The following is a 12,698-nucleotide window of genomic DNA, read 5'->3' as shown; positions in this document are numbered from 1 at the left end:
GTGCCCGTTTAAGTATTGAATATTTATATGGAATTTTACCACTGAAGGGAAATCTTAGTGCCTGAGCATAAAAAGAATAGGAGCATACTGCAACGCGTGTGAAGGCCATAAACGATATTAATTTGGAACATAAACATACAGTATATGGCTGGTCTCGGTACTTTAAAGAAAACATACACGAAACATGGTTTCATTATGACCAGAATCGGTCTTGAGATATTTTTAACTTGATTTACAGTATTTGAGAGGTATGTCTTGACACCGATACTACATAAATACTGCTCACGTATATGTTTCTAGGTTTATATTATGCATTTCATACGGTCAAATTACTTTTGAGCAACTGATAAGAAGCGCGAAACGGTATGCCCAGGGCGTTCTAGTTTTCGTTTTGTTTAAATGCAGTGCAGTGGATTGATTAGAGATATCAAGTACATACAAGTCATTTTTTAAATGTTGTAGTTCGTCTTGTAAAAATGTTACGAGTACATCATCTGTCAACAATTACACAGATTCTGTTTCCATATTGCGGATTTTGGTTACGTAATATTATTTTCTAATTTCACGTTGTGAATATATGATTTGGGCAAACAGAGCCGCAAAGAAGTACATTAGGGGTTGTTGTTTTTTTTTTTGCAGTTTTATCTAGAACAAGCGATGCTTAAACCTTTGTCTGATTCTTGTGAAACTATCCACACGACAGTTACAGTACCTAGGAGTTGACTTCAGTGATGTCACTGATGGGATGTTTCTAAAAATCCATCCTCTGTAAAACGTCTTCTCTAGTTGTCCTGCATATGTATTCGCTAATGAAGCTGTGTGTTCTGAGCCTGGATCTCTACATTTCTGTATGAACCAGCTTAGAGGGCTAAAGACAGCTTGTGTTTAAATTGAGTGTAAGGCAATTTATGCTTCTAAAGTCATGGTCAGCATTTATTATTGTACTGTGCTGTAAACTTGTTCTGTGCCTAATTACATTATTTTATAGCTTTATCAAATCTGTACATTGTCTGTCGATAATGTTTCTGTAGTGCTTTTTCAGCCCTCAGCATGTGACCGCGCTGGTAGCGCTGTGGGTTAGTTTCCTGACTCCCATGTCACACGGTCTGTGATTGAATCCCATGGAACTATGACTTTATTTTTTAACAAACATTTCTTTGAAAAAATGAAACGTTTCCCTTGGTCAGACATTAAATAAAACCTCACTCGCACCAAACAAATTTATATTTCTAAATATCACAACATGATCGAATTTAAGTCTTTTTAATAACAATGAATAGTCACCTATGCGTTACAAAATAAACATTTATATTGATTTGAATCGCGTTTTGATTTAAATCGTAAACGCGTGTTTAAATATATGTGTTTAAAGGTGATATACTGTATAAAAGCGCTGATTCTTATGGAATGTGTTCCGCCGGGGATTCAAAAAATTTATTTTTTTTAATCGCGTATCTAAGGAAAATTGCAGTATAACTTTGTTCATGCACAAACAGTGGCATGTTACATTATAATTTGGGTGTCTCCTCTTGCCAGAAAGCTCTAAATTGCATTTTGAGTGCGGTTTTTGACTTTTTCTAAATTGCAACCCATAAATAAAGCTGATACAGTTTAGACTTACTGTATTCTAAACTGTATTACAACAGCACATTGGACAATGCAACGTAAATTGCAAAAATGCACTTGGAATCTGTCCAAGCCCTACTACGAAAATTATTTAAACTGCGACACTTATCATTCATCTTTAAATAAACTTTATTTTATATAGCGTTTTAAGCGAATAGGTAATTAGATTGCTCATAAACCTAATCACTTATTCTACATAAACACAGCGTGATTGCTCTCTGAAAATGCTTTTCCTTTATATTTAGGCTCAGATTTCGACTATAGATCGTATAATTATAAACTTTCTTGGAAAAATGTCTTTTATGTAAACCATGTTTGCTATTAATTCATTTAGGGCTAAAATACGTTCATTGTCTTCCAATCGAGTCGAGTTGACATTGGAAGCTTGCCACGCTCGGACTGTTACACCAACGCATTAGCATGTTAAAGCGATTTCATTGAGGAGCCTAGCTACTAGTTAACACTGTACTTCCTACTTTGAAAATACCTGTGAAACCGGTTTAATTCGTCACAGCCAGCACTCCGGCAGAGAGGGGGGTTGTACTCGTTAATGTCCGATGACATACAAGTGGAAAGATTACAGATTTTAATCGTCTTTTTTCTGAACCAGGGAAAATCTGATCATGTTTCTCTATAACAATAATAAAAAACTTTATTTTACATTATTTTACATATCCCGCTTACACATCGCACGACTTTAATAAATCTATTCTTTATTAATACTAAATAAATAATACTAAAGATACTACAGCAAAGAGGTCACTTGATTTTTGGAATAATTCCAAATAGCACAATGATCCACTGGCATCCCTGAAGTCTGTTTAGTCTATAATCTTCCAAATACAATCACTAAGCAATTATAAGAATTATACCATCCTATTTCTTTGTGATGTCCTGTAAAAACTAAACCTATTTTTATAAGGCTTTTACTCAAAAGATTTCCAAACACACAAAGCATTTGTGAAGTACTATAGTATTTCTAAAGGTTACTGGTACAACATAAATCATTAAAGCTTAACAATAAAGTTTAGATTGCTGACTATGGACTAACTACATTAACTAACTGCAATGCAACAGTAGACATTTTACAAGTAAGAATATCTGGTTGAATTCTTGCATTTGTAGCCAATTTAATGCGAGAGATTTTAAGTTTTAACAGAAGAAAACTACGAATATGAAAACAGCCATAGCAACAAAAAATACTGTGCAAATATCAAAAGGCTACTTCAGTAATGAAATAATGATCACAGTAGAAACCAGACACTGTTTACACCATATTGTTAAGAAAGACTCAAGACAGAAATGTCCATGTACAGCTGGAAAAAACAACTTCTAAAACAACAGTGAAGGCTGCAACATTACGCCCATGCTTTTCCACACTTGTAAGGATAACCTTAAAACTTAGGCTGTTGAGTCCAATCAGTTAAAGCTGGAGTTCTGCAGGTTGTACAGGCTTAAAAGGTAGATCGGTAGTTTATCTGCAATATAGTCCAGTACTTTAGGTGTTTCTTGGTTTAATTTTCCTGCTTATTAATGCTTACTTTCCTACATTTCCAATGCAGTTCACTGTCGTTATACACAAAAGCCAAACCATAAACTTTGAAGCTAGCAGACTTCAAGAAAACACCTGTTGGTGTTAAATGGTGAGGTTTTATTACAATCTAAGGTATGAAAACAAACTAGCTACATTTTTAACACACTTTATAATACACCACTTTTTTGTTGTATCCCAAGTGATTTGAAGCATTTCTGTTTTAATTGAACTTCTAGAGTTATTTCTCCAATGTTTAGGAGGATATCGCCATAATAAGGGCATGCTTGTCATATGCTAAAAGAATAGCTTATAACAGGAAAGGCAAAGTCTGTTTTTTTTAAAAAGCTCCTTTAAAGTCTGTGCCCCAGAAGGTCCATTTATGTTGAGCTGTGAAAGTGCTTTACAGTAAAAACCTTGTGTAAATGGTTAAAAGCAATGATCCAGGGACCAAAGGTGATTCAGGAGCCTAGAACCAATATTTGTGTGCTCGGTGCAGTCGGATGTTGAAATTTGTTCCCCGTTTTTGAAAAAGTCCCACTGTATGCTGTTCCTTTTATTTACAATAAGAATCTAGAAACCTCTAGGAGACATCAACTGCAAAGTGACATGACTGTGAGCCTCTTGAGTCCTGCAGATACAGGGTACCTCATAATTTTAATGAAATCAAATGTGTACTGTACGTGTAAAACTGAAGCTGACCTAACAACCATCCCCTTTTCTGCAGAGCGTGTTTAATTGTACTGTTTCAGCACATCAGTTTTTTTTAAAAATTTTTAAATAAAGCCTTTAGACAATTAGGAGGTACTGGTATTCACAAGGTAGAAGGTGGTGTTTTCAGAGGCCTAAAGGGAAACTGTTATACCTAATGATTAAATACTTGATGAGACATTTTTTTACTGCATTGTTTATGTATGATCTGTGTATCTCACAGATAAAATAAGATGTATGCATCTAAATAACTGGACCTCAAATAGCAGACCTTATGAGCAATACTGTGTGTATTTATTTAAAATATTTATAGCTCCTCTGGAAAGTTGTTGGGGGAAAAAAAACTCACTCGCACCAAACAAATTTATATTTCTAAATATCACAACATGTTCGAATTTAAGTCATTTTAATAACAATGAATAGTCACCTAGGTGTAACAATATAAACATTTATATTGATTTAAATCGCGTTTAAATCGCCTTTATTTAAAACCCATAAACAAAGCTGATACTGTTTAGACTTTTAATTATTTAAAACTGTATTACAGCAGCACAATGCACAATGCAACGTAAATCGCTTTCTTTGTCTTCTGTGTAATAATGTTCACCTCTCTGTCCAGCAAATTAACAATAGTAATAATAATGAACTTTATTGTATATGGTGCCTTTAAAGGTGGCTCCTCAAAGCGCTTTACAGGTTAAAAACAATAACAACAATACTGTTAGGCTGGGCAAACGATTTTTTTTTTTAAGAAATACAAAATGAGATATAATGATGTGTTCCGGCTTAGACATTAAGGAAGAGCATAACACGTGGGCGGCGTAGAGGTCGGCTCTGGCTTTCCCATCTACTGTATACACTGCAAGTACAACCCCCCTCTCTGCAGGAGTGCTGGCTGTGACAAATTAAACTGGTTTCACAGCGAAAGACACCTCCCCCCCCTCAAAAACCCAGTAAGTACAGTGCTAGTTAAGAAAGGCTAGGCTCCTCAATGAAATCGCTTTAACATGCTAATACGTTGGTGTAACAGTCCGGGCGTGGCAAGCTTCTAATTTCAACCCGACCACGGCCAAAGGAACCCTTCTTTCATTTGAAGACAATGAACATATTTTAGCCCTGAATGAATTAATAGCAAACATGGTTTACATAAAAGACATTTTTCCAAGAAAGTTTAGCCTTTGTCACTAATGAAACCACTAAATAAAGACATAAATATAAAAATCTTAAGATTTTTAAAACACATGACTTTGCTAAAATTTATTTGAAAATAAAAACGATTACAAATGCCAGGGGAGAGAGAGAACAGGGGAGGGATGTTGGTTTTGCATAAGGGGCGGGGCTATGGAAATGAGGTCTGTTTGGGAATGTGGAGTTACATGTTCTGGCTGTTTGTGAATTATCGTTGTTGGGTATGGAGTGTTGAGGTATTGATTTTGTGTAATGCTTTATGTTGAAAATTGAGGTGGATTTTGTTTATGATAAAGAGGATAAACTGGGATGGGAGGAGGGTTTGGTTTTGCATAAGGGGCGGGATTATGATAATTGGAGGAATTTGCGAGAGTATAATGGTTTGATATATTTGATTTTGTATTGTGGTTGTTATCTATGTTTTTGGTTGGTATTATGTTTATATGGTTGTTTTTGTTGGTTGGTTGTTATTATGGTTATTAATAATACGATCTATAGTTGAAATCTGAGCCTAATAAAAAAGAAAAAGCAAGTGATTAGGTTTATGAGCAATCTAATTACTTATTCGTTTAAAACACTATATAAAATAAAGTTTATTATTAATTTGCTGGACAGAGCGGTGAACATTATTATGCATAAGACAAAGATAACGATCCTGTCAGTTTAGAAATCTGTGTACGCTGTAAGGTTTTTACTTCTTAAACTTTTAAAATACACGTTTCGAATAGAAAGAAATCCTCTTCCTGGTACAGTCGCATGAAGAGAGAAGCGAAACAGCCCTACACAGCCCTGTCGCAGTACACGAATATAATCATATCGTTATTAAATTCTTTAGATACGCGATTCCATATTATATTAGCAGAAAAGCTTAAAACTACCACTTTTTCACACGCTATTTCACGTTAGTTAAATACTTCGATGCTTAAAATGTTTAGGGAGAAATGGAATACCGGTGTGTATTTTTCCTTTAAAGTACCGATTCCTGGAATCTGACTGGCTGACACCCTTCTGAAGTGGTTCCATAATATCTGGTATACGGAAAAGAAAGCGTTGATAAAAAAGCCTGGATTCTCATGTATCTCAGAGAGCGAGTGATCAGAAAAAGGAACAGCTGTTACACCCAGGTTTTACGATCTCTCTCTGTTGAATGAATGAAAGCATTTTATTAAAAACGCGTTTGCGTTTGTCTGGGTATTTACTTTGTAATCTGTGGTTTACATCTACTGTATTGTTTTGAGATGCCACTTTTAAAGGTGATATGTAAAATAAAGTTTTTTATTATTGTTATAGAGAAACATGATCAGATTTTCCCTGGTTCAGAAAAAAGACGATTAAAATCTGTACTCTTTGCACTTGTACAGTATGTCATCGGAAAATACAATCAGTTTCTGCTTTGTGTAAGGATGGTGTCAAAAAGTAATCTAAGTGGTGAAAAAGCTGTGCTCCTCAAAGCGCTTTACAGGATAAAAACAATAACAACAATAGTGGCTGGGCAAACGATTTTTTTTTATAGAAATACAAAATGAGATACTGTATAATGATGTGCATGAACAAAGTTATACTGCAATTTTCCTTAGATACGCGATTAAAAAAAATAAATTTTTTGAATCCCCGGCGGAACACATTCCATAAGAATCAGCGCTTTTCTACAGTATATCGCCTTTAAACACATATATTTAAACACGCGTTTACGATTTAAATCAAAAAGCGATTCAAATCAATATAAATGTTTATTTTGTAACGCATAGGTGACTATTCATTGTTATTAAAAAGACTTAAATCCGATCATGTTGTGATATTTAGAAATATAAATTTGTTTGGTGCAAGTGAGGTTTTATTTAATCTCTGACCAAGGGAAACGTTTCATTTTTTCAAAGAAATGTTTGTTAAAAAAAAACCTCATAGTTCCAGTGGGATTCGATCACAGACCGTGTGACATGGGGGTCAGGAACCTAACCCACAGCGCCACCGGCGCAGTCACATGCAGAGTGCTGAAAAAGCACTACAGAAACATTATCGACAGACAATGTACAGCGTGTACTATTCTTGTGTTGCGGTACATGAATATAATTATATCGTTATTAATTTCGTTAGATACGCGATTCCATATTATATTCCCTTTTAATCAAATTCTAAAAGTATGCTTGTTGACTCCGGTATCTCTTTAGTTAAAGACTTCGATGCTTAAAATGTTTAGGGAGAAATGGAATACTGGTGTGTATTTTTTCTTTAAAGTTCCAAGACCAGCCATATACTGTATGTTTATGTTCCAAAATTAATATCGTTTATGGCCTTCACACGTGTTACAGTATGCTCCTATTCTTTTTATGCTCAGCTACTAAGATTTCCCTTCAGTGGTAAAATTCAATATCTACAACGGGCACAGCAAAGACGTTTACTGTAAGTCTTTCTACGACAGACCAACGGACCACGAGTGCCCCTGTCGGTCAACCAATCACGTACCGCGGTACCGCACGTCATCTTGCGTCACAATGTGCGACGCCGTATCCAATTACCTCCGGTACGTGTCTGTAACGCGCACTTTGAATGGCTGCATCTGTATTTTGGTTCTTTTTATTTTTAGCTACCACTCTTCTCCACTTTTTTGTAGTTTTTCATTCTCAGAGAGATTCAGCCTTGTCTAATTTTTTTTTCATTTTTCTTTCAGTGGTCTTTTTAATACCACTTTGTTATGCTACTTTACAATTACAATCATGAAATACATGTGTACCGTTTCCTTTTAAGGTTTGTTGTAAACCAGTTTTTACTCCCTGCTATTGACAGTATTCACGTTTGGTAACTCATTAATGACATAATATTATTTTTAATATTTAGCATGTTGTGATATCTAAAAGTAATAAAATGTCAATATAGTGTACATATCATTTACTAGTTTATTTTTAGAGGTGTCTTTATTGTGTTAAAAATAACACTTGTGCCCTGACTGGGAATCAGACTTGTTGACAGGTGAGTACTTTACCACTGTACCAAAGCGTCACTTGGTAATGAAGTTAAAATAACCACAAGCGAACAAGTCAAAGAAATTGATGCAGATTTGTATGAAGAAAATACGGTCCTATTACCAACTGTAGAAACATATTATATTTACAGTAGGTCCATAAATTAATAGCATTAATGACATTCAGAAACTATTTTTATTGTCAGCTGCCAAAATTTCTTTAGTTACATGATTCCATATTAAGTACATTTTAAAACGTACTTCAAAGTACGACAGCAAGTATTCATAGAAAAGTTTAAAGAATTCTTGCTTTTTATAAAGTACATAAACTTCAAGTGGAGAAGCAGGGGTTGGTGTAGCAGAGACAAGTAGCACCCGGACTGCATGGAGAACCCAAGCCTCCGGGGCATGAAAACATAAACATGCCCCCTTGATTCACCGAGAGGCGCTGCCTCGCGACTGGGAACGAATCCCTCAACGGGACAGAGAAAGAACCCCTGACTGGAGCAATCACTTTGAGAGGCATTGAGAAGGAAGAGAAAGCTGCTTGAGAAGGAAGTGAAAGAGTCGCTTTGGAGGCGCTGCCTCACGACTGGGAGCTGGAGAGGAGGGGAATCAGTAGGTTAGACCTGCTGAGTGAGGGCCAGCAGTCATATCACCCTACAACTCACAACTGGCAACCCACTGAAGCTCAGCAAGTGTGAGCCTGGTCAGTACCTGGATGGGAGACCTCCTGGGAAAAACTAAGGTTGCTGCTGGAAGAGGTGTTAGTGGGCCCAGCAGGGGGCGCTCACCCTGTGGTCCAGGTGGGTCCTAATGCCCCAGAATAGTGATGGGGACACTATACTGTAAAGAAGCGCTGTCCTTCGGATGAGATGTAAAACCGAGGTCCTGACTCTCTGTGGTCATTAAAAAGCCCAGGCTGTTTCTCGGAAAGAGTAGGGGTGTAACCCCGCCGTCCTGGCCAAATTTCCCATGCCTCCTAATAATCCCCCTCTATGAATTGGCTAGATTACTTTGTTCTCCTCCGCCCCCCCTCCCACTCCCATGACAGGTGGAGCGACGCGCCGGTTGGAGTATTTCTCGGTCGCAGTTAATGGCAACGTCAGCTCAAAGATTTGGTTCAAACCACCAAATGGAGACTGGTGTGCCGACAAGCGGACCCTGCTGATGCGGGATTAACGCTAGGAAAGAGAGAGAGCTGCTGAGTGAGGCCAGTGAGGCCGGGGGTCCCCTTTGACTCACGCTGACAGAACCTCCCCAGGAGGGGTCAAGCTGGCACCGCCAGCCTGAGGTAGAGCTTCACTGACCGCCCAGAGGGAACCTGTGTGCAGAGGCAACACGACAGAAAGAGGAGGAGGAGGGAATTCAAAACTCTAGATGTGCATGTTAGCGGGGTTAGGGCTTAAATGGGAAAGAGAAAATTGAATGATAGAGGAAGGGGCGGAGTGCTCCCAGCTTCTCCCCTTGAACCTTCACCTGTCGGTTTCCATTTAAGATAGTTAGAACGAGCACGTCAAAACTATTCCAAAATAACCACAGTAAGTAACTTAAAGATTTTGATGCAGAAAATGTTTATGAAGAAGGTGGAATACTGTTGTGTACTTTATTTTTTTACATTTATTTTTAGCTACCACTACCAGCTACTGGTAGCTGGCATGTACATTAGGTATAATATGTTTATATTCACGACACACCTGAAGAAGGCTCCATGGCCGAAACGTTGTGTTCTCTTTCTTTTTTTCAGCATGGAATAAATCTATTACTTGTTCCTTTGCAGCCTACGCATGCTGCCGCAGCTACCCACCTGAACTACTAATATTATTAACATCGCCTATGACATTCAGAGACATTATACTTCTGTTGCTTTTATCTTCAACTACCAAAATTGTATTACATAATTTCATATTCATTTTCCATATTAATGTAGGGAAACATTAAATGAAGCAATCTTTTCACTAACATCTAACACACGACAGGTGCCGCCTATCGATCGTCTTTGGCCTGTGAAACATCCTGCCTTGCTGCAATGCCATGCGGTACAGCTAATGCAGTAATCAGGATTAACACATGTTCTGAGCGGCTGCAACTGTAAATCACATTTATATTCTCAGGCACAAGTGAATATGTATTTATTAACGTGAACTTAATGTCAAACGTGTTTGGGGTAATATGTCAGTTCTGCAGAATTCTAATATGAATAATGAAATTTAATACTCAAAGATCCATTGTCCAAACATCTTTGATGAGTTTAAACGTCACACTGGTAAATAACTGGGTTTGTCCGTAGCTGCAGAAGAGAGAGAAAGCTTTTCCTTGCGTTGTCTTCCTGGTGTCTTGGAGAAAAGTTTAAGGCCTGACTTGGACTGCTTGCAGTCACATGGTTGTAGAAGTCAGTTTTCCAATTTAGATATTTCAATTCCGTGGTTAGCCAGCAACTAGTGAAAAGCAGGACTCACAAACTGTTTTGCAGGGATGAATCTCCATTATTTATGTACTTTCATGTGAAAGCTCACAGTCTAAAAAAATGTCCTCGCACCTTTTTATTCCTCCTTTGTAATAAGTGTTAGAAATAAACCCCTTTTATTCCTGATGCTTATTTACAGTATATGAATACAGTATAACTACAAGAGTTGCCGTTTTAGCCTTTTAAAAGGGAACATTAGGAAACAATTGCATTTTCTTTAAAAAGATTTAAGCATCATGTCATCATAGTTTGTAATGGAGTCAGTATTTTCTTTTAAACCGAAGAAGTAATCTAAAGAGTTTTTCATAATATGGAATTCAAAAGACTTCTATAAGCTACAATGCAAATTACAGTACATGACAAAGTCATTCAAATCACTACTCAAAGCCTTAATCCTAAACAACTGTAATCATTGTATTTAATTAACTTGTCTCTAGTACTGTATGTATACAGCATGATTAATACAGGAAAGCACTAATAAGTTAATAAACATTTAATACTGTACCAATTAGTCTGCAGCTGTGGTACTTTAAGGATTTACTGCGCATCCTGGCAGTTTTACAGAGCAGTGCAGTCCTGTATTGGATTATTTGAAAACGTAAAAAAAACATATTCCGCACTTGAGTCTGTGACACCACAATATCTACTGCAGCATACCTACTGAGTAAAGGCAGTCCCAGGTTCACGCTAATGGTGTTGGGAATGTTTTTGCTCACGGTATTAAATTTTGTAGGGGTTTCAGTGTCATCTATACATTTTAAACCCTAGAAATTTTAGTCTTTAAGAGATTTTAGATAAAATGCTAATCCTCATAAATGAGGATTGTTTTAATTAGTTTTATTTTATAGTGGTCTGACATGCCATACCAAATGTTTGAACTGTCACCATAGTGTTCAAACAAATGCAAGTGATACCAGCCCTTAATTTCAGTTTCCAATCCTTGAGTCAATTACTGTCTTATTCAAAAACACAGAATAAGCCATTGATTCAGCCAAAAAAACACTGTTTTTAGGTAGTAATTTCATTTGTGTTTATCATATACTGTATGTTTGTCAATGTGTTTATCAAGCTACTGTGAATGCTTTGTTAGCCCAAATATCCCTGTCTTTTAATGAATAGTGATGCTTACCTGTTTTTTTTTTCTCAGTCATCTTCTATTTCTCGAGTATAGTCCTGCCTGGTGGGCTGTGCTCCAGGCTGAGATGATTTACCAGGAATCCATGGCTGTCAGATTAGTGGATTGATGGGTCAATTGTTGTTCCTATGATTTCATTCCTTGTAAACCGTAGATTTGTCATGTTACTGGATCTTTCCTTTTTGTACATTTCTGCTCCCTGGACATTGAACCGGAAAGAATCTGTTCTAACCTTTTCTTTTCATTTGGTAATTGTAGGATCAGAAATAGCTGGGATGAAGGATACAAAGGCAGAAAGAGAAAAACAGTCTGAATTGGAGGAAAGATTCCTGATTCTTACCAAACATTCTCACAATGGTATCATTGATATGGTATGATGGAGCCTGCTAGCAGAATCTGTATGTTACTCTGTACCCATATAGTGGTAGGAGCTGTGAACTACTGCTGAATTCACAAACCTTCACGCTTGCTTGAGCACAGATGCTTCTCCCCTCCTGTACTGAACTCCCATCTTCTGTACTAAACTCCCTGATGGGGACGGAATGTTTATACTAAACTCCTGATAATGTTTTAAGTGTTTTCTGAGTCCTGGAGTTTCTTGAGAAAGCTACCTCAAAGACAGGAGGGGGAGGGTGTAGAGAAAAGTATATATAAGCTGTGTAGAGCCATATCCCCTTTGAACTACTATAGATACTATTATACTATTATGGTTCCTTGCATGCATACAATAAAGCTTGTCTTGACGAACGGACACTTCAGGCTCGAGTCTCTTGGTTTCTACAGTTAAGAAAGTTTTGATATAGTGTTTGGCTAAAGAGTCCAGATATATTTCTAAAACAACTTTTTATATCATTTTTTCAGGAGTTAATTAGGAACATTGACAAACCAGAAGCCATCATATTAAAAGATGAGCTTACCTTCACTGGCACAACTAAATACTACATTGGAGATGGAAAGGATGTGGATGAAGACCGTATTTTTATCCGGGTAAATAAAATTGATATTTTTAATGTTAACCATACAAATGATGATGCAATAATAATAGCTTACACTTATATAGTGCTTTTATGGACCCTCCACT

At 36.9% G+C, this 12,698-nt stretch overlaps 1 protein-coding gene across 2 annotated transcripts in view; it reads left to right on the top strand.

Moving 5' to 3' along the window:
• Positions 1-12,698, top strand: part of LOC148809455 (uncharacterized) — an 83,295-nt gene that overhangs the window by 35,727 nt on the left and 34,870 nt on the right. For both annotated transcript variants that reach the window (XM_088909259.1, XM_088909260.1), the window contains exons 10-11: positions 11,876-11,988; positions 12,479-12,604. In XM_088909259.1, the coding sequence (XP_088765385.1) occupies positions 11,876-11,988; positions 12,479-12,604 (239 nt within the window). The remainder of the gene's footprint in view (positions 1-11,875; positions 11,989-12,478; positions 12,605-12,698) is intronic.

Source organism: Atractosteus spatula, unplaced genomic scaffold, assembly GCF_055471065.1.
Source record: "Atractosteus spatula isolate fAtrSpa1 unplaced genomic scaffold, fAtrSpa1.hap1 Scaffold_13, whole genome shotgun sequence".
Taxonomy (NCBI): Eukaryota; Metazoa; Chordata; class Actinopteri; order Semionotiformes; family Lepisosteidae; genus Atractosteus; species Atractosteus spatula.
This window is presented reverse-complemented; position numbering and strand designations above follow the sequence as displayed.